A 22,328-nucleotide genomic window follows, 5' to 3' on the forward strand; every position below is an offset into this window, starting at 1 on the left:
TTTGGTCCTCCTGAGCCTTCTCTTCCTGAGGCTGAGCAGTCCCAGCTCCCTCAGCCTTTCCCCATCCCTCAGACGCTGCAGAGCCTCAGTTGTGTTTGTGGCCCTTTGCTCTGGAACTCCACCAGGCATTCCAGATGTGCTCTCACCTGTGCTGGGCAAACCTGCTCTCCAGCCAGTTGGCACTCAGCCTGTGCAAGGGGCTATTCCTCCTCAGCTGCAAGTCTTTGCATTTCCCTTCACTGAATTTCATGAGATTGCAGCTGACCTGTTTCTCAGGTCTTCACACATCCACTCGTTCTGTAATATGAAGGTGGAAATAGCTGATTCTTTGCTTTCATTATGTAAATATCCCTGTAGGAGGCTCTGTGCTTGTTCTGAAGTTATTAATGGAGAAGTGGCTACAAGAGTGAGTGTTGCTGGTATCTTGTCACCAATTCTTAAGTGCTGATAGATACTCAAAAATGATATTTTTTTCTAGAAGAGAAATGATGAAATATTATTAAGAATCTTTGATTTGACACAAGACATCTGGTCTTGTATGAAAAGTCAGCAAGTTCCAAGATCTAAACTTAGTTTTGACAAGTTGCATAGAAGAATACAATCCTGATGTGCTAATCATGTAATTTTTTCGTCTTATTTTACTAAACTAAGTAGCAACTAAGTTACTAGCAATTCAGTGAATAGTTTAAGAAGAGCATGGAAGAGATGCTGTAAATGTTTAACAGTGGCTATAACAGGAACTATTATTATGTGTTACCCTGAGATCCAAGCAGAAATTTCTTATTGCTTTGGTTAAAAAAAGCAAACAAAAGGGAAAGGTTTTGTTACATCTAAAATTATTTGGAAAGAAGACCTACATTTCTACCAAATGCTTTCTGAGGTTATGCTGTACTGAAGCTAGGGCAATTGCTTGAGCATGACTGAAAACAGAATTTAGGCATTTTGTTGAGATGGTTCAATTTTTAAAAAGAAATTGTTATTTAATCATGTTGGATTTAGTGGCTTGATTTTGTTTTGCTTTCCAGTGGGAGAACAGAGGTGCAATCTGTGCAGTATGGTAAAGAAAGAGCAAATAAAGACAGGGTATTTGCAAGGTAAGTAGTTTACATTCCTTAATATTTCCCCCATTTATGTATTTTAAACACTTAGGATAGCCTTCAGTCTGCATAGTTTGTTGTTACCTGTATTACTCTCTGTGCTGTTTTTATTACAAAGAATGGTCTCCTGCTGTTTAAAGACTCCATTAAAATACTGAGTTAATGGGTATTTTTGTCTGTAATAATATCTTGCAACTGTACACGTGTATTTCCTTTAGAAATAAGTGCAGTGAGTTTTACTTGTGAGAGCAGCTTTACCACTGTAGTCTCTATGAGGTATTTTACTATGAAAAGTGAGCTGCTTCTGAAGGTATTTGGTCACAGAGTGGCTGGCTAATCGGGAGTATATTACTTAATTTTCTTCCAGGCTCCTGAGCAGTTTTGTGATGACAATAAAAGATTTGAAACATAAATTTAGTTGTTTCTTCAGAAATTATGATGCTGTTTTCCATAGTAAAGCACCTGCTACATCCACCTGGCAGTTTGCTCTGATCATGGATAGAATCCTTGTGGGGAGAGAGGGCAGCCCTGTCCTTTTTTTCTGCTTCTACTTTTACCAAGATCTGAGATGTCTTTTTGCCCCTTAAGGAGCTCCGGAGTTGAAATTCACACTTGAAATCTTCTAGTAGTAAATCCAGCAAAGTGCTGCCATTTTCCAAGTGCCTGCAGACACAGTTCCTAAGAGCATTGGTGAATTCTGCCTTGATTTCCTTCCCTGTCTCCACCCCTTCTTTCCCTTTTCTGTGCATTAGAATCTACTTTGGGTTTTAGCTCAGCCCACCAAAGATAGATAGCTGCATACTAGGTTTGGGGGGCAGAAATGCTGGTTCAACAAATAGATTTTATAAAACCATTTTTTTCTGTGTAAAACTCTTTTTTTACTCCATTTAATTTGCTTTGGAAATGTGAGTTAATTTAGATTTTTACTTGGAGCAACTTTTTTTAGTACTCAGGAGACTCAGCACTGTGACAGGTGAGCTTTACTGCACTGAATGACAGTTGTGAATCAGTTAAAAACTGTTTTTCTTGGTGCACTCTAAACTTGGCAATTCCCCACAAGTCAAGAGAGTGGAGGAGAGCTGATACTTTGTGTTGAGAAGTATTTTTATCATTTCAGAAACTCTTATGCAGTAGATGGCACTCTTCCCTTTGCAGCAAAACCCAGCAAGTTCTGCTGGGGGTCACTTGTAGTTTATAAAATATAGTTGGATAAAATGGATGAAGTCAATAAAATCAAAAGCCATGGCTGGAGCTGTTCTTATTTTCATAAATCTTGGCTTCTTTTAGTTAATAAAATGCTTGGCTCTTCCATCCTCAGGAATTTTATTTTCTGTTGTTGCTTTTTTATTAAGAATAGAGCATTTATCCATGTATTTTGAGTTTCTAAGTGTTGATGATTGATGTCTGAGGCATATATGTTTATATCAGTGAAATGAAATAATGGTGTATTGTAACAAATACATCTCAAAAGGCTTTTAAGAAATCAGCTACTTCTTCTGTCTTCCTCATGATAGTGTGCAATTAATTTATTTTCAATTTTAAAGACCTTTCATATTTTCAAGAGTGAAAAAAGCTTGAAAGAGAAAACATTTCTAGAACTCAGTGTTGTTCAAGAAACTTAATTTAAGAACATTAATTCTTTGTCTTCTGAGCATTTGCATCTCAGGTTGACATGCTAAGTAGATGTCAGCCCTTTTGTATTCATACAGAAGATAAATTTTGTTTTCTAAGATTTTCCAGCTATAGTGTGGGTTTTATTCCTGTAACCTGCCTTTCTTTTTTGTGGTGTGTCTTTATCAGGCAAAGTCATGGTAGCATTGAACAGCTTTTTAACCTCTCAGGCAGTGGGATTCTTTTGGTGGATTTTCAAGGTCTTTCTTGAGAACTAGGCGGGCACATGTGTTGAAATAATTGCCGTTGCTTTTCTTATTATTGCATAAGAAGATTAATTCAAGATCAGTTCAAGCAATATTTTCAGTGGCTTTTTGTAGAGTTATCCAGATTTACACTTGGATTTCTTAAAAATACCTAATTAGAAACTGCCTTATTTGAATTAATGCTGTTTAAGCAAACCTTTGAATCATTTCATGGCGAGAAAATGAATATAGGGAATTACACAGAGATGTTACTGGAGTGATCTGTTTGCTCTAAGTTGGGAAATGTTGATTGCCACAAGTAATGGCTAGCTGCTCTGGCCTTTACATGCTGAGTGAAACGTGGGTGCAGAGCATGAGACAGGGAAATAAAATTTTTTAACAGCCATTTAAATAAAACAAGCAATTTTTATCTACAGGAAGCAGGCTTAGCTGTTTGTTCTCAGGATTTTACTTTAAATTAGCTGAAGGATTTTTTTTTTTTTCTAAATTGTAGAAACCTTTACATTTAACCTTTAAACATGGAATTTTTATTATTACTGTGAAGGATATATTCAGTAATAAATCTCATACATTATGTAGGTGCTGTTTTCTTAATCTTCATGCAGCACTAAATTCAGCATTCAGAAGACCGTTGCAGCAGTTGTTTAGCTTTTTTGTGGGTGTTTTGATTTTTGGTTGGTTTTGGGTTTTTGTTGTTGTTAGGGTTTTTTGTTGTTTTGGGGAGGTTTTTTTATAATTTTCATTACAGCTTTTCTCTTGGCCTCATTTATTGCAGGATATTCACAATCCATGAAACGTCATAAGAATTCCCAGAAACCTAATAAAAGTACATAATAAGAATAGAAAAGGTTCAATCAAGTCATGAATTGAGAGAATTCTTAAAGGGTTAGGGTTTCTCTTAGAGTTCTTGCAAAATATTCTAGGGCTGCTCAGTTCTGGTGTGCACGGGGGGCTGAGAGCAGGGACTTTGAGTGAGAGGGTGTCAGTCATTTGTATCTGCAAACTCCCTGTCATAAATTGGAGTCTCTGTTTCCAAAAATTCAACCTTGCTTTAATTATGCACTTTTTGAGGTCTATTAAATAATTTCTCAGGTGCTTTAAATTGCATATGTCATTTGTGCAATGTACCTTGCAGATTTGTGCATGGTTTTTCCCTCTTGGTTGGCAGCAGTATTTGTCAGATTTGCTGAGAAATGTGTTCCCTGTACTCCTTGTCAAAATGCAAAGCAAAGCTGTGGCTTCAGGTTATGTTTCTTTTTGGAACAGAGATTACTTTTTAAATTCCCACCTGTATTCCCAAACAACACCTCTATTCTTTCCCACCTTGTGCAAGGTTTTAACCCTTCAGCTGTGGATGCCAAACAAATTCTGTATTTGAAGGCTTTCTGTACTGTAGCTGAGCTAATAAAATGTCATGGGTTTTTTTAGTTGGATTATGTAATTCCATCCCTGCTACTCAGTTTTGAGTGTTTGGGTTTATTTTTTGTATTTGCTATAACATTGCAGCTCATAAGACTTGGGGGCAGGTAAAGTTTTCAGTTTCTGTCGCTACTCAAATAGATGGGACTGCTTCCAACTTTTAGGAATGTCTCTGCAGGTACACCAGAATTAAATCTGAAAATGGCTTATTCTGTTAACTATCAGTGCCCTGTGCTGGGTGCAGTAGAAGCATCCAGGTTGAGCAGACAGAGGTGAAATTTAAAATTCAAAAATGTCAAAGTTTTATGCATCTTAGTTCTCCTCTCCTATCTACTCAGCTGCACTCTGGTGTGAGAAAATTATTTTAATATTGCTAGAAGTCAGAGATAAAGGACAAATTTATAGGTATATTTCACAACAAATCTTAAATGTTAATTAAAAAAAACCTTATTGTTGGATTTAGAAGTGTTGACAGGAGAACTAAAATTGGCACAGCACTAAGAAGTTCAGTTCTGCAGTGTGGTAATTTTTTCTTTGAAATTTCTGCAAAGACAGGAAATTGGGGCAACAAACACGAGTGGGTGGGGACTCTGAGGTTAGAGCTGTTAATAAAATAATTGAGACGAAGCTTTGGTGATAAACACTGCAGCTGTTTATCATGGTGGTAAGGTGATCTTCTGAAAGATCAAACCCTATCCACAATAAAAGGTGAGTGCTTTCTTGACATTGGACGTTTCCATATGGAAGAAGGTGATGCTTTGCTCATTTGTGTTCCTTTGTTGTATTGATTGAGGAAGTTTACATAAACATAGTTACAGACTTTGGCTTAAGATACAAAGCAATGGGGGTTATTCAAGCAGTCAAAAATGTAACTGTTGGAAAAACTTGGATTTTTTTCCCCACGCTATATGCTCCTGTGTCTCTCTTTGTAATTTATCTAGTTTCACACAGGCAAGTATGGTGCACTTATACTGTTGTTGCATGTTAAATAAAGAAAGCCCCACTTCCAACTTTTCTACATTCCATTTGTTGCTTTTTCACTGAAGGTAAATGAGGTTCAGTAATTGCCTTTACTGTATCTGCAGTCTGTACTTACCTAATTCAGCATTGGTTATATTACGTTCTTCTACATTTTTTCCCTCAGACTCTTCTTTGGCTGCCAGTAGAATCCAGGTCTTGGCAGAGCTGGCTCTTGGTGCTCATCTACTGGGTGCAAACAGATGATTAAGTGTCAGCAGGGTCCAGCTGATCAGAGCCCTGATCAATTAAAGAATAGCAAAGGGCTGGAATCAGACACACATTTCAGTTCTGCTGTTTCAGTTTCATGTTCTTTACCTGTTCAGAACTGCTTGCATGTACATGTTTGTGAAGAAAGATACCAAAGTGGTTTGAGTTGCTCACATTTGAAGTAAATTACTGAAATTGGAGTTTTGGTTTAATTGATCTGCTACAAAGCTAATTATTTTTCAAATCAAATTAATATTCCTTAAATATAGTGAAGCGTGCTAAGAAACTGGATGTGCTTCTCTGGAGGAATTAGTTTATATTTCCCTCTTTTCAAATATCAATGTACTATTAGATTTTTTCCCCAAGGTGAAATAACACCTGAAATAGTATTATTAAAATGGCCCATCTCACTTAACTGCCTGAAATTTGTCAGCTATTACTCAATAAGACTTTAGAGCAGTAAAGCAGAGTGCAATACATGTTTAGAACTGCTTGGTGGGGTAAAAATAAAAATAAACCCTCCACAAGAACACCATCACTCCATTAGTACCAAACAGTATTGACATCTTACTTATTTGTGTCTATGAAGCTTATTCAATATAGTACTTGATTGGTTGTTGTTGTAGATTTTTTTGGTAATGTTGAGGACAATATTATCTGCTCAAGGTGGTGACTTGCATTGAGTTTTAAGTTCTCTGAGAAGCAAAAATACATATTTGTTAGCAAGTTTCCCGTTTTCAGAGGATGTAGTTTGTGTGCAGGTAGTTCCTTAATTTCTCAAAGTTCCTTCTTTCTGGAGTTGCTCTTTCAGTAAACCAGTAATAGTGACAAAGATAAAGAACAGTTACCATGTGTCACAGGGACAGTGAAGGGAGAAATTAATTTTTGATCTGAATGTATGGAGCTGCTCATACAATAATATGTTGTCACCTCATTGCACAAAACTGGAGAATTTAGTGATAGAATGTGAAGGTAAATGGAAATGAAATTCTTATATCACAAAAGTGATATAAGTATCACTTGAACTAGAGAGGGTTGATTAATTATAGATGAGAAATCTGAACTAAGTAGTTTTATTTTACTTCTACTACTATGAAAGCAGTAGAAGTAAAATAAAAACCTAGTAACACAAAATGTACAGGACATGTATGGATTGTTTTAAAGTATTTTTGCTGTTAGTTGAAGAATTTTCAGTTGAAAACAGCAAAATGTGAAAGTCTGGGTATGTTTTTAGTTGCAGGATGACTGAACCATCCAATGCAATGCTAAGAAAAAAGCAACCACAGATGATTTATTTGCTGCTTTCCAATATAAACTGGAAATGTATTTCAGGAGAGATTGCAAGTATGGTTTCATTTGTGCTTAAGAAAGAGGTGAAAGAAGCAGGAGCTTGTAAGCATCCTGGAATGACCAGAGAATGGGAAGAAAAAGTTTTGTTAATGTCAAGAGAGGGCAACAAGTAGAAAGCAGAATTCCTTTTGTATAAAAGCACTGCTGAGAATGACCTTGAATCTGAAGGACATTACTGGCACAAAACCAGATGAAGTTCTGTTACAAAGAAATTTAAATAGTTAAATAATATTATTGCATCTGTCTGGCAAGTGACAAGGCATTTTCTGGGAGAAAGCCTGTGGTCTTGATGGAAATCCCTGATGTCTAAACAAAACTTTGTAACTCTGTTGCCATGTTGTTGATTACCTCACTTTCAGTTCTTGAAATTCTTTGGGAGTATTTTGGCCTGATGTTTTTGTTGCTTTATTTTTCCTGAGGAGGCTAAACAGTTGTGTTACTTAGAGGGTTTTTTTTTTTACTTGTTTTTTTGTTTGGTTTTCTTCTACATTTATTAAGTTCAGATCTCTCGGTGATTATGCTGTTTGAGTCAGATTGTCTTTGAGGCATTAAAAGTCTAGTGAGTTTGCCTGTCTCCCTCACAGCCAACACTAGTTTATTAGTATTTCAATGGCATTTTTTTTCAAAGTACATTAAATAAAGTACAGTAGATGGAGAAAATACAGAACTGCCCATGTAAATACAGCTGTGCATTATTATGTTTCCTTTCTTACATATCATTTAGTTTCCTGTGATAGAACATCAGTTTCATTGTGGTGAGTTTTATATAATTTTGTTCTTACATCATACAATTTTTGGTTAGTCATTTGACTTTCTTCTTCTAGATCCCCCAGCAAACCCTTGGCACGGAAGGTCATGAGTGGGATGGACTGGGAAGTAGTGAGCAGGAACTCACTGTCTGATGACAGGTTGGAAACACAGAGCCTCCCATCACGGTCCCCACCTGGAACCCCAAATCAGTGAGTAGCATCAAATCTCTCCCTACAAGTGACTCTCTACCTCTGATGGGAGTGACCTACTTGTGTAATAAAGGGATTCATGGGTTATGTAGACAAATAGCTTCAAAAAATATGTGCCAAATGATTCTCTGTAACACTTGGCTTCAGATTAAAAAAAATTTTTTTAGGGATGAGTTTTAGGTGCTTCTCACCTTTCTCACTTGACCTATAAAAAGTGGAGGATGTGTCACACTACCCTAAATTTGAGAGTTTGAGTTTTCTCAAGCTCAGTTAAAACTAAGCTATTAATTTGGTGTAAAAAAGACCCTGATAATAAAATCTATGGGATATTTTAAACATAATTTATTTCACTTAATACCACTTTTTTAAACATCGGGGAAAATTACTTTATTGGAAATCCTTGCAAGTTTATTCCTCTCAATTTTTGTGCCTTTGCTTTCAATGTTCACTCTTCATATGATAGAGCCTTCTGTTTTAAGTGAGTGAAAAAACATTCCTGATTTCATTTGGAGGGTAACCAATTTTCTCAGTGTGCTGAAACTTGCTTAAGAATCAGTGTTATTCAATTTTGTGTTACATAAATGTCAGGATTTTAAGATTCTACAGCATATTATTCACAAGATCAATGTTGTAAATACCTGTAGCATTTAAAAATTACTTTAATTACTTAAAAATTACTTAATTACTTAAAAATTACTTTAAAATTGTGTAATAATGATGCTTAAAAAATAATATACTTAATTCATACGTGTTTAAAAGAATTTTAATATTGTCATGCTAGTTTTCAAATAGGAAAATACTGGGTTCCAGAAGTTATAAAACTCTCTGTGCAAAGCTTGTGATTCTTCTAGGGGAAGATTCAGGGGATAAATTGTTCATCTTAATAAATTCCGGTTTAAGTTCTGCCATGAACAGTCAGGATTTGTCTTCTTAGGAATCTATTTTTCTTCTTGTTGACTGGGCTGCTGGCTTGTTCATTGGAGCATAATGGTTTCAGGCTTCTTTAATTAAAAGTAAATAAATTCTTTCAATAGCCCTTAGTGTTTATTAAAGTAATTTTTGAACACTTAAAAAAATTAAATACATGTTGATCTGACAACATAATTTTTTCAGTGATTTTTGAAATTTTAATAAAAATATGTGTACGAACATGTGCTTGCACTGAGAGAAAATAATTTTTTTAGCATCCCATTTTAGTGGGTGTTATCAGAGATGTAGATTAACAATAAAATTGTTGTTATTTCACATTGCACTGCTCTGCTTTCCCTCTCAGTCGCAACTCTGCCTTCACTCAAGAAGGAGCCCGGTTACGACCCTCATCAGTGGGACATTTAGTGGATCATGTGGTTCACACCTCCCCCAGTGAAGTGTTTGTAAATCACAGATCTCCATCCTCCACCCAGGCCAACAGCATCATACTGGAATCATCCCCGTAAGTTCTGCTCCTACCAAGCCACTGTGGCATGCAGGGCTGCTGAAGGGAATCTGAGATCCTGGTCTTGAAGAATTTATTGCTGAATGTGGGGTCAGGGAGAGCCAGGCAATCTAATAAAAAGTGGTTGTTATTTAGGGGTATTAGTGTAGGTCTTACTGTGAGAAAGAGCTACAGATACAGAGCTGAACACCTGTGTCTGACATGTTCCAGATTCAGGATTACAATACCATCCTCACCAACACAAGATGTGGGTTTGCTGTAATGTGACCATCAGTGTCTGGATGTGGAACCAAAAGTTGGGTTTTTGATGGAATTGAATGAAAGTTTTAATTCCCACAAGTCTGCAAATGTTGCTTTTTTGTCAAGTCACAGAAGTGAGATTTACAAACTACTATGTACCTTTTTGGCAGCTGGGCATTTGGACATTGCTAGTATTGTTACAGAGTTAATTTTCTATTTTTTTAAGCTGACACTTAGGCTTAAAAATAAGCTTTTTAGTCAGGCTATTTTTTTTTTGTTTTTAATAATGATGAATATTCTTTATAGTGTAAGCTTGCTTACCATTGGATGCAATGGGTGAAATAAAAACTATTATTCCATACTGGGTCCAGAAGGAAGACAAACAAAAATCCCCATTGAGTTATTCAAAGATACTGAAATACTCAATAAATTGTGTTCAGAATGCAGATTAATAAGGAAAAATATTTCAATATATACCATTTTATCCCTGGCACTGTACCCTCTTAGTGTAGCTGATAATGTAATGCCAGATATGCCCTCATAGTTTTGTATCATAATCTCTATTAGCAGGGAAAGCATACAAATACTTTCAGTTGAGAACTCTAAAGCAGCACATAGCTAATTACATGTTTATAAACAAATGGTATGTCTCAGGAAAAATTACTGTGGAAAACTCTTTAAACACAGTTTAAAACCTTGCTTAGACTGACTGTGCTTTCAGTTTTAACAATTCTAATTTTTAGGAGGGAAATAGAATACAAAATTTTAAAAGTTTTCTAATATAGCACATGATGCTTTTTACAATAGACTACAATATTTATAATTTGACTCAGCTAGTTTCTTAACTTTCAGGGTTACGTAATATTAATTTGACTTAGGCGCGTAAATTCTCCTTTTTTTTGGTGGAATTTTAACATATTCACATGCCAAAGGACTCTCAGAACTGGAACAGATGAGAATGTTTTCTCATATTAGAGTTTCGTTGTCCAAAGGCCACACAGGGTCAGGTTCCTTCTGTTGTAAGACTTCCATGTGAAGTCAGTTAAGAGAAGCCCTTACTGAATGACACATGGATACAGTGAAAAAAGCACAATTATTAAATCTCTCTTTTATTTATATCCCTTTACTTGAAGTTGTACAAGATCTTCCTGAGTGTTTAGGATTTGTTTATTTAGTACTTATTTCTTGAGTAAGTCACCATAGAAATGAGTCTTAGAAAGAGAGGAAGTGGTTTCTACAACTATGGCTTCTTTTTCATGTTTTTGCACTTTTTATGTCCAAGCACTAAGTGTTAGGGCTTCCATTTTGGGTTTTTTTTTTCCTCTTGTTAGAAACTTAAAACTAAAATTTGATATCCCGGTATTGATCTCTAGTATAAGATACTTTCAAGAATGGGGACATTGACTTTCAAAAATATATGAATTCCATTAAGGTATTTTGAAGGTTTAAGCTAATGTTATTGATTCAAGATTTGCCATTTATGAAGGAAAATAGTTGACATGAAGGTCATAGTAGCTATATAATTTTAAAGTATACTGTTCTACAGTCCAAAAAGCTATTTCTTAATCAATTTGACCTTTCTGGTGGAAAAGATTTGAGTAGTCCATGTGCTAATTTGTCAGAAACTCTTATTTATTGATCAAATTTATATGTGTGCAAAAGAGGGGCTAACCTGACTGGCAATAGGCTTGGTGATCTTTTTGAGTTTGGAATCAACATAGCAAAAGAAATTAACAGTTTCCATGCAGTTCAGAAGTATATTATAGTTTAGCTAATATGACCTTTAATTGGACATCTTTTCTCCATCTGCACATCCTGTTCAACACTAAATGGAGAGATAATGCTTGTAGTTCCCTTAGCTAATTATAACCTCAAATTCCAAAAGCACGTGGTAAGTGTTTAGTTTAATAAATTTATGGAGGTGTGTATGGAACTTTTGCTAAATATATTAAAGAGATCAGACCGGATATCTGTAACAAAAATACCCAAAGCTTGCCAGTGCCAGGGTTTGTATGTTATTTTATTATTATGTAAATTGCTGAATTCAGTAACAGAGAGCTGCTTTGCCTGCAAAATAGGCTGCTTTCACTGCCATTGTCTGAGCATTCATAAGGAAATTCAAAGCTGACTGGGCAAATATAAAGCACTGAAGTTTATGCCCGAGGCTTGATTGTTAGTTCTCACAAATCATTATGCTAATATATTACAGAACTTGCATTGCTGCTTGTAAAATGCTCATTTAAGTAACTTTTCAAATCCTTTCTTTAAGTTTGTGTGTTAGGTAGGAATTTACTTGTGTTTGTTGACATGTATGTACAGACATCTAGTCAAACATCAGATCCATCTTCTGCTTTTATCAGAATAACTTCTTTTGTGTTTCTATTCATGTTTTCTGTTCCTTTTTTCTTTGGTTCCAAGCTCTCAGGAGTAATTGTTTTCAGGAAAATACATAACTTAAAAAACTGAGTAATCTGTGCTGGCCAAACTTGAATGAATGAGTGCATAGGCAGCTAAAAATCTCTGGGTGACCTTTGTAAGTCGATGTCTAAATAGTTTATAGCTGCCTTGCAGATTTGTTTTGCAAATGTTGACAATCATCATATTTTTCTCTCCACAAAAATGAATTTAGAAAAGCTGCTTATCTTGAAAAATGAAATGTGCTCTTTTTTCTGTTACTTGCACTGAAAAGTGTTAAGAAATACTATTTTTCTTCCCAACTGTGTTTTGAACATAAGGTTCTTCAGACATCAGACTGAATAATTAGTGCTTTTTTTTTCTTGTAACACTTCCTGAAAAAAATATTTTCTGAAAGTTGAAATAAAGCAGAAAAATAGAGAAAAATATTGTTGGGATCTTTTAGAATGTGCTGTTTTCTCTCATACACTGACAAAAACGTTACCAGTTTTGTTTTCTAAGACTATTGACTAATTTTTTTTAAACTGAAGCAGAAAATGTTTGGCATTTCCAAGTGAAGTGTTCTATTTCCCAGTTTTCATGCTTTTTGAAAAAGGTTCTTTTTTTTTTTATCTGTATATTCCATTTTGCTGAGCTTTTTATTTTTGAATATGTATCTGGGATCTGCCTTTCTTGAATTGCACAGAGACAAATTTTATGGTGTGAAGTTTGATGTGTGCCTTAGGTTTTCAGATTTGCAGCAACTTGAAACCTTGTGCAGTCTCATACTGAGAGTCTTGCCCTGCTAACAGTTCACTGAGGCAAGACTACTGAATACAGCAGGGCTGCTCATGTTTGTGTCTTTTGGAAGGAGTTTTGTGATGAGTTACCACTACAGCTTGCTGATAATGAAAGGAGCAGTGTCTTCCTTTTGCCTCTGGGAGTGTCCTTCCCTCCCTGCATGGTGGCCAGCTCTGAGATAAACTGGAGGACCCAGGCTTGTCCAAAAAGTGGTTTTGGTTGCTTGGTGTAAGCTGCCTTAGCCAAGGGAGGAGGACGAGTTCTTCAAGGAAGCAGCCAGGGATGTGGGTGAAAGAACAGACACCCTATTTTTGGTGGTAGCATTCTCTTTAGATTCAGCTATAACCTGTAAGTTCATTCTTGATGGTTTATGGATCTGGTATAAGTTGGCTGTTGTCTGGAATCGTTAAATGACTTAATAGCACCTTTTCATGGGGTGCTTGTGGAGGAGACGTATCCTGCTGGTATTTAGAAACTGGCGTTCAAAAAAGTTACTGGGAACTGTGAGCTCACTGCCCTTTTGAGCCTTTCCAAATGTTCTTTTTAATTCTTAAATATAAATCCCTATAATGAAAGATGAATCATATATTTATGTAATACGAATTACAGAGTTTAGCTTTTATTCCAAGAGGACTAACAAAAGGAAATTCACCATAATATACAAAAACACAGAGAACATTTGTATTAATCTACAATGGAGTGCTTGCAGGTCAGAAGTAATGGGTTAAAGCATGTAAAACCATTTTTAAGAAGGTTATAGGTAAAAGATGAACTTGCTGGTTCTGTGTACAGTTACTTGTCGAGAAAAATGCTGCAACAGGTGCAAACATAAGCTGCCAATATATTCTACTGCACTACATTTTGAGGTTCTAAAAATACCTACAGATAAACATCTCTCAAACTCTTTGAGTTTGTTCTAGCGTTTTCAGTTTATTTGCAGCCCTGAAAGAACTGTCAATATCTCATGGTTGTTCCACTTCATATTTCTATTTTGGTATTTAGATCTCAAGAGACTCCTATAGATGGGCAGCCTCCAGCGTTGCCACCCAAACAATTTAAAAAGAACAGTTGGAACCAAATTCATCATTCACACTCACAGCAAGAACTGGATAACCATATTAATGAAACTTTTGATGTTCCTGCATCACCTGAAAAATCCACCGTAAGTTTTTTGATCCAGTTGAACCATTCTGCTTTTTATCAGAATGATGGTCCTATTGTACATGGGCTTGGTTCTGAGGCATTTCAGAGCTGCTGTGTTTGTGCATTACATTGCAGCACTACTGTCCCTTCACTGGCTCCTGCTGGTTTGACTCTAGCTGCTGGAGAAGTGCTTTGTCAGTTGATAACAAATCACTACATTGGGATGGTTTTGCACACCTTTTGAGCATTAGCTTTTCAGCACATGCAGAAATTTCTGCCTAGCCTCTTCTTTGAGAAGCCATTTGCCAAAAATTTTAAAGACATTGCAGGTGTTTAATCTAGCTTTAGCTAAAAAGCTAAACTTGAAAATGCCTACCAGCTTCTAAAGCAGTTTTATCAGGAGAAGCTTCTTGAGTCTGTGGTTGCATTTCTCATCAGAATTTCCAAGAAAGAGAGTATCTAGAGGCCTGTGATAGCAAATACAAAAATATCACCAGTTCTTTTTCCATAATCAAGCATGTGTGAGATGAGTAAGATAGTCAGTTGATTGTCTGACTGAGGAGAGATCTCCCTGATCACTTTTGTGGTTTTTGTCCTTCCAGAAGTTTTCCAGTGGTTCTAGATGTTATACCAATGTGAACAGTAAATAGAACAAGAAATGTGTTGGAGGATGGGGAAACATCCAGATGTAGCAAATACTGTGTAAACAGTTTTGTCAGCCTCAGGCATTCAAAATTGAGTCACCTCCCCAAACTGATATTTAGAAATGCCTTAGTTTGGTTTTTTTGCATCCTGAACTGTAAACCTCTGGAGTTCTGATCTCTCAGGCCTTACAACAAAGTTAAGATTTCCATAAAGCCCCTGTTTCATTTCATAGCTGGGGTTCTAATAAAAGACTAAAGAGTGAGAGTTTTGAGTGTTTTGGGAATGTTGTAAAATTTTTTTGTTGTAATTAAATAATGAAACAGAATTTGTAACAGCTTTGTCTTCAGGCAGTGCTTACCTGAGTCACATTAAAGTACTGTTGCTTTGAAAGATAACACTACTTTAGTCATCAAGTTTTTCTGCCCTGTATTCAGTTATCTTTACCAAATTGACAAAAATAACTTTCACTTGTTTTTTTAACTCCTTTTAGTTCTGCAAAACCAACACAGCTGTGTGAATGAGTTGTTTTTTTCTCTGTGCATTGTCAGTGTGATTGTTTGCTGTGCTGCAGTGGGACACATTTATGCAGGCTCGCTGAAGGCAGCTCACTGTTGTAATTGAACATCTAATTTGGTCTGCTGATGACTTTTTATTTTGGGGATTGCAGAAGAAGGAACATAGCATGACTGAAATTTTTGGAATGTTGCTTTGTTTCAAAATTGCTTTTTCTGACCAGAATCCAGGTTCCTGCACTGCTACAGTCTTTTGCTGTTCCATCTCAAATATTTTAGAGAGTACCCCTCACCATTTTGACTTCATAAAACTTTTGAATTTTCTTTGTTGCATGTATGGAGGGTCTATGCTGAAAGGTAGTAGGACACATATGGGAATGACAACTTTTTACTCCATCTGCAATCCCCAAGTGTCCAGTCTGAGAATGTCAGAAGTATTTGAAAGTACTTGAAAACAGGTGTGGTCAAAATCCCTTCAGTCAGACACATTAAGGATGGCATACAGTCCTCTCTGCATACTTGCATTATAAACTTCTGCTCAAAATAGCATCTTAAAGCAGGAAATTAGCATTTCCTTTCTGTCTGGGGAATGCAGGGGCACAAAAACTGCCAAATGCTGCAGGTGAGCACTTGGTAGATGTTCATTCTGTCTGATCTCCCACACCAGTAAGCATAGGCTGAAGTGATTGGCATATGATCAGGCTTCCTAATGCCCTTCCTTTTCATTAATATCTCTTGTGCCATTACTTTCCCAAATTTTTCACTCTTTCATTACTATGAATACATTTGGTGAATTTTGTTTTGTTTTAACCAAGAACAGAAGACACCTGCAGCTGAGTTAACTTCTAATGAGCCAGATTGTGCAGACTTCTTTAGCCTAGTGAAACTCCAGGTTCTGAACTTTCTAACATATAAAAGTACTTGCTTTTCTAAGTTCTTCGTTTATTTTTCTGAGTATGTGTCTTCTGCTTTGCTGTAACTAGTAACATTGAAAACTTTCTTGAAAAACATTTCTTTTTTTACTTTGCACTCTCACTGTAGGAACTATGGAAATGCTAGCTAATGTTCAGTCTGTGAAATAAATGTAGATGGGAGCCAGCTAAAAATCACTTCAATGGCACTAAGTTGTTTTTTTTTCAGATTAAAGAGGTAGCTAATATTCCTGAGTTTATTGGCATCTCCTTTAACAGTGTTGTTGTCATCCCAATAAAACCAAGAAGAAAGCAGCTAAAATTTTCAGAGGTGAATCAGTGCAGAGCATATGTCACACCACATAATCTACTAGACTGAAAATGGAGCAAGGGATAGGGAACCAGGATTTCCTTGCTTACTACTGGCATATTGCAGTTAAGAGAAACAAAAGGACAATTATCTTCCTTTTCATTGTAATGCATTCTTATTGCAGCTCTTCACTGTGGTCGTAATTAAAATAAATTTAAAATTAATTTAAGAAGTTTCCATTTAGTAAGCTATTTTTATTAGAGTTACGAAGCCAGTTAGTCTTTTCTAATATTCTTTCTTACTTTGAGCTTACTTTGACAGAGCAGGCCTTTAAATTAGTTATGTCCAAGACTCTTAAATGTATAATTTTTCCCTTTTATGCAAACCCAAGATGTTTGTGTTCTTGCTTGATATTTTCTCAAGTGTCCAGGAGCAGTTATTTGATAAGGAAACTGCAGAATTATTAAATACAATATCCTCCAAATCTAACTGTGAACAAAATATATACTAATATAATATCACTTTTGTCCAATAGCCCAATGGTGGTGTCCCCCATGACAATCTTGTTATGATCAGAATGAAACCAGATGAAAACGGAAGGTTTGGCTTCAATGTAAAGGTAACAGTACATCTATTCCTTTTACGTTTATTAAGGTTCTTTTCTGACATTTGGGATTTCTCACTAATTTAATTTGTTTTTAAAGGGCGGATATGATCAGAAGATGCCGGTAATAGTGTCCAGGGTAGCTCCAGGAACACCTGTAAGTTATCAAAAAAGCAGACTTGGTAGCAATATCTGTGTATCTTGAAGGATGTACTGAAAATTATAAATTGTTTTCTAGCTGACTATGAAAATTAGGTTTTGCTATAAGGTTACCAGAACAAAGCAAATTACATGCAGTAAAAATTTGGTGGGGCTGTATAACATATTTTTAAAATATGTTAAATCTTTAAAAGTATGTCAAATCTTTAAATATGTCAATCTTTAAAAGTATTTTTTCCCTGCTGAAACAAAGTTTAATTTCTGAAAATTACAAGGCATTACAGATGCTCAGTATGTACTGGTACTTAAGCTGTTCCATCCTAAAAATACTTTTACTTTATTGCTTTTTTTAGATATAGACATTCAGTAATTTCACATAAATTACATATTGAAAGAGTGTTAAAAATAACTAAAATAGCAAATGTCTTACTTCAGTGACAGATGTAGCTGAGTAAAGCCAACATGTAGATTAAAACCAGACATTATGAATCATTCATCAGGTCTGATTGTGTGTTGTTACTGATGTTTAGTGACTATAAGAGTGTCTTCAAACTAGGCACAATATTTGTCAATTTATTGCCAGAAATCCTGACCTGGTATTCAGCTGACTGGAGTCAGCTCTGTCAATAGGTGTTAGAGTGGAGTTAACCATTTATTTGCCCTTTTTTTTTTTTTTTTTTTTTTTTTTATTCTTTGAAAATATTGAAATGTTTGCTGAAATAATTCTTCATGTGTCTTGTTAATTATTATCCCTGAAATATTTAATAACATGAATAGTTTTGGCTTTAAAAATTCACTCTGTAGGGAGAAGATAGTTGGTGATGGCTTGAGCTCTTTCTTTTCTGCAGTGATGTTTAGAACATGGTTATAATAACACTTTTTATCACCTGATTCCTCTCCCTGGGATTACTGGGAGTTGTGCATTGTTTTTTGCTATTACCACTGCAGTATTTCAGACCTGAAGCATTTAAGCCTGTGAAATTGATTTGGACACGGTTTTGCCATGTTTCTCCCCTCCCTGCTAAGATAAAAACATCCTGCTTTTTATTTGCCTGTACAAAGGGTGATTCAAACAGAGGAGCTTTCTGCATCAGCTGAGGGGTAGAGTAACAGCTGCTGAAAGACACATTACAGTGCCAGTCACCTCCCAGCTGCAAATGGGAATGGCACTGCCTGTGGATTGTGTAACTCTTGGATTTATCATTTAAATACAGTGCAGCAGCCATAGCAACAGGGCTGTTAGGATTGGAGAGCCCAAGTATAGTTACTTTAAGTTGTTATTTTAAGGTAAGAAATTGGTAATGGCTTGTGTTACAGATGGTTTTGGTTTTTTCCCTCAACCTTGCAGGCTGATCTGTGTGTCCCTCGTTTGAATGAAGGGGACCAGGTTGTCCTGATTAATGGCAGGGACATAGCAGAGCATACCCACGACCAAGTTGTGATGTTTATTAAAGCCAGCTGTGAGAGACACTCAGGGGAACTGGTGCTCCTAGTTCGACCCAATGGTGAGTGGCTTGTGCATCATAATTAAAAATAAAAATCCACACCCTGCTCTCAGTTTCTAACCTCCATTTTGTGTCCTGGCATGGAAGGTGTAACCTGTAATAAATAACTCCCTTCCCTGAAAAGGAATTGTCACAACAGAGTGTATCGATCCCATAATCTAAGGAGCTGTGTATAACTAAGTGTTGCAAAATAATAAAGTCAGGCATAAAATATTTCTAACAGTGAGCTAATTTAAATTTTGTTCTCACTCTTATTGATAAAAATGTCCAGAAAGCTATATGGATATTGAATATATTTCATAAGGTTATTATTGTTCTCTTAAGGAAAATTTAGAACAAACACAAACAAAAAATCCCCTACCAAATACTCAGTGTTTGGGTGACATTGGAAGTCAGTACATACAAAATCCTTCCATATATTTTTAAATCAATCCAAAACCACTGGTAACATTTCTACTGAGGAGTCTTAGTAGAAGTGCTAAAATGTAGTCTAAGTAAAAGCTTATGTAGTGTATTCACAAAATACACTGTTGGAGCATAGCCAGCAGATGGGCCCTGGATTTAATTCTGCTGCACTTCCTAACTTACAGTGGAGTTGGAGAGGAAAAAGCAGAATGAAAAATATTGACGTTTAATTGGAATAATTGAAATTACTTTTGCAGAGTACTTCATTCACCTCATAATTTTTTTCCCTTTTTCACTAATTTGCACTCCCCACTTACATGTGCTGTCATTCTGTGTATAAGTTCTCTTGCAGCTTTTGTGTGCTTACTTTCTTTTCAGACAAAATTATGAGCTTTGTTTGCACATTTTCTAAAACAAACTGTCTTTCCCTTTGCATGTTAATTACCTTTGTATTCTGGATAAAAACATGTGAGTTGTAGAAGTGAGGAGTTGCCAGTTTCCTTCTTTGTAGTGATGTAAAATAATTTAAAAATAGGCTTTTGAACAGCATATGTCTGTTATGTGTAGCAGAGGATGCATATAATTTCTGAACTTATAGGCAAGAAATCCATAGAGCATTGATAGCTTTATAATGCCATGTATCAAATGCAATTTTCTCAGGTGGTCTCCACATCTTGCCCTAATTACTGAAGCCTAAAATGAGTTCTGAGTGAATTGTAAGTAAAATATAAAGGCAGCTATAATGATATCAGAGGCATGGTGTGAGAATCTGAGATTTGAGAGTTACATCAGACAAGGCAGGGTATAATGTGAGTTTTGATCAAAATTTTAGCTGTTAGTGATGGGCTTTCACTTAAAATTACTATTACACTAAAGAAAAAAATAGTTTTGTCATGGATTATAATGATCAGTGAAGGCTCTCTGTCCTTGCTGATGGGGACTAAAATCAATGTGCTAATAAGTGTGGATTTTTCTACAGGAGAAATGTGGTAGTTTTGCTATTTTAAATAAATAACTTATAGCTGACTTTAGTCAAACAGCATCTTCAGAGCATTCATACCTTTTCTTGTTGTAGCTGTCTACGATGTTGTGGAAGAGAAGCTGGAGAGTGAGCCTGATTTTCAGTACATCCCTGAGAAATCTCCCCTTGATGGTGTCCATCAAGATGATAATGCTCTGAGGGAGTCCATGATTCAGTTAGCAGAGGGGCTTATCACTGGAACTGTCCTGGCTCAGTTTGATGTGAGTACTGAATTGCCTGGAGCTCGGGGCAAGTTCCACCTCTTTTGGGACAGCAATTATTTTTAAATGAAGCAGAGTTCAGTTAAATTTCAGTACAGTCAGCATTCTTTGGGAAAACAATTGCCTTACATTCTCAAAAGAAAAATAACCAAGGGAAAAAAATCAATCCTGTATTGTATGTGCAAATTAAGAACACCTAATCCTGGGTTTTAGTTTTATAAATAGTTTTATTGATTACTTACACTTCTTGTGATTATCAGGGACATGCTAATAAAATACTTTCATAAAGATGAAGGCTGAAGAATGTCTACCAAAATATGTGTTCTGTACTCAGGCCTTCATTCCATACCTAAGTTGCTGTAGAAACTGAATGACACTGACATTCTATAGGCATTCTTGATGAGGGAAGGTGAAATAACCAATGGAAAATACTGCCCTAATGTTAAAGGCTAATGTAACTGTGTTTTTAATAAATGGCTGATTTTTACTGACATATTTCAGAACAGTGGTGCATTTTCTGTGGGGCATTAAGCTGCTGATAGCCATGGTCTTTCTTCAGCACTGACTTGGTGATATCCCTCTTAAATGCATGAGATCAAGTGGCTTAAAGCAGGAAAGTGTAGGTTTGTAAAACACAGCAGGGCAAATTCTGTGAATTCCTCACCAAATGAGACCTAGCATTGTATTTTGCAACATATATATATAAAATACATTTTATATACTATTCTTTAAGAACTTTGGTAAAATTTCCTTTTATATTTAGAAAGAGCAGATTTTTTTTTCTAAATTATTAAGAATTCTGCGTTAATACAAGTTTTATTCTCCCTAACAGGTTCAATGTGTAAAAGTTTTTTAAACTGCTTTTTTTGAACCTGGATCGTTTCACTGATGTTTTTTGTAGCACAAGGGTTGTGGCAATGCATGACTAAGGCATGAAAGGGCAGGAACCTCTCAAAAGCAATTTTGTACAGGAAAAGAGCAAAGTAACCAGGATTTGCTCTAAAGTTATTGGAATACAGAAGGACATCTGGGGAAAAAACCAAAAATTCTAACTGAAAGGAGTGCAATGTAGGTTGATGCCTATACACAACATAATCTGCTTGTCCCAAATGATCAAGTGGGATGTCCATATCAGTGAGTTCACTTACCACTATACAATACTAGTTTTTCTCTGGATTAATGTTCTAGTGGAAGATTGAAATTTAATGTTCATTTTGTCTTTAACCAAGTTTTGGCTACATCTTGGTCATTTTCAGTGATCCCAGAGCATAACTAAATTTATAGTGCTTTATTTTTAAATGTGTTTTCATGTTTGTGGAAACTACTGTTGCTCCATAGTGTATGTCCTAAAAAGCACCTCTTTTTAGAGCAAATTCTCTTTAGGCAAATAATGTAATAATGAGACTGTTGCATTTATTATGTTCTGACCATCAGCTTTGTCTTTTAGCAATTGTATAGGAAAAAGCCTGGAATGACAATGTCTTGTGCCAGATTACCTCAAAACATTTCCAAAAATAGATACAGAGACATTTCGCCTTGTAAGTATTGCTATGTCTGTATGTGCTCTGAAAGTATTTTACTGTGCTTACTAAATTAGTAACATCTTCCTGAATTTTTTCTTCAGATGATGCTACACGGGTTATTTTAAAAAGTAATGAAGATTACATCAATGCAAATTATATAAATGTGAGTAGTATTTTTCAGAAGTGCTTCTGATATTAAGTAATTCTATAGTTTTTCAATGAAAAAATTAATTTTAAAAATCTTTTTTCATTAATCTAGTTCAGGCTGGAATACTAAGCCTCTAGTCAGGTGATTTGAAATTTCCTGTAGACAATTTCCTTCCTAATGTTTGGTGGCACATCTTTTCAGAAATGTTTAAAGTCTACCCCTGCATTTAATGTGAAAAAATGCAAACTGAAGCCAGCCCTCTCCAGAGCCATTAATTCTTCTTTTCTGATTACTTTCTTGACAGTTGTGTTCAACAACAGTAAAGTTTAATTTGGCATCAATTTCTTTTGCTTCTTATTTTTTTCATTGTTAGTAACAGAAAAATTACAGCTACTTACTGTAATGAAAAAAACTCCAGATAT

The 22,328-nt window shown here is 35.7% G+C and overlaps 1 protein-coding gene across 3 annotated transcripts in view; it reads left to right on the plus strand.

Annotated features, from left to right (window-relative positions):
* Nucleotides 1-22,328, plus strand: part of PTPN4 (protein tyrosine phosphatase non-receptor type 4) — a 109,341-nt gene that overhangs the window by 70,292 nt on the left and 16,721 nt on the right. For all 3 annotated transcript variants that reach the window (XM_059476501.1, XM_059476503.1, XM_059476502.1), the window contains 10 exons: nt 1,026-1,094; nt 7,795-7,929; nt 9,203-9,361; nt 13,802-13,961; nt 16,856-16,939; nt 17,025-17,081; nt 18,432-18,588; nt 20,069-20,235; nt 21,683-21,773; nt 21,860-21,921. In XM_059476501.1, the coding sequence (XP_059332484.1) occupies nt 1,026-1,094; nt 7,795-7,929; nt 9,203-9,361; nt 13,802-13,961; nt 16,856-16,939; nt 17,025-17,081; nt 18,432-18,588; nt 20,069-20,235; nt 21,683-21,773; nt 21,860-21,921 (1,141 nt within the window). The remainder of the gene's footprint in view (nt 1-1,025; nt 1,095-7,794; nt 7,930-9,202; nt 9,362-13,801; nt 13,962-16,855; nt 16,940-17,024; nt 17,082-18,431; nt 18,589-20,068; nt 20,236-21,682; nt 21,774-21,859; nt 21,922-22,328) is intronic.

Source organism: Ammospiza nelsoni, chromosome 7, assembly GCF_027579445.1.
Source record: "Ammospiza nelsoni isolate bAmmNel1 chromosome 7, bAmmNel1.pri, whole genome shotgun sequence".
NCBI lineage: Eukaryota > Metazoa > Chordata > Aves > Passeriformes > Passerellidae > Ammospiza > Ammospiza nelsoni.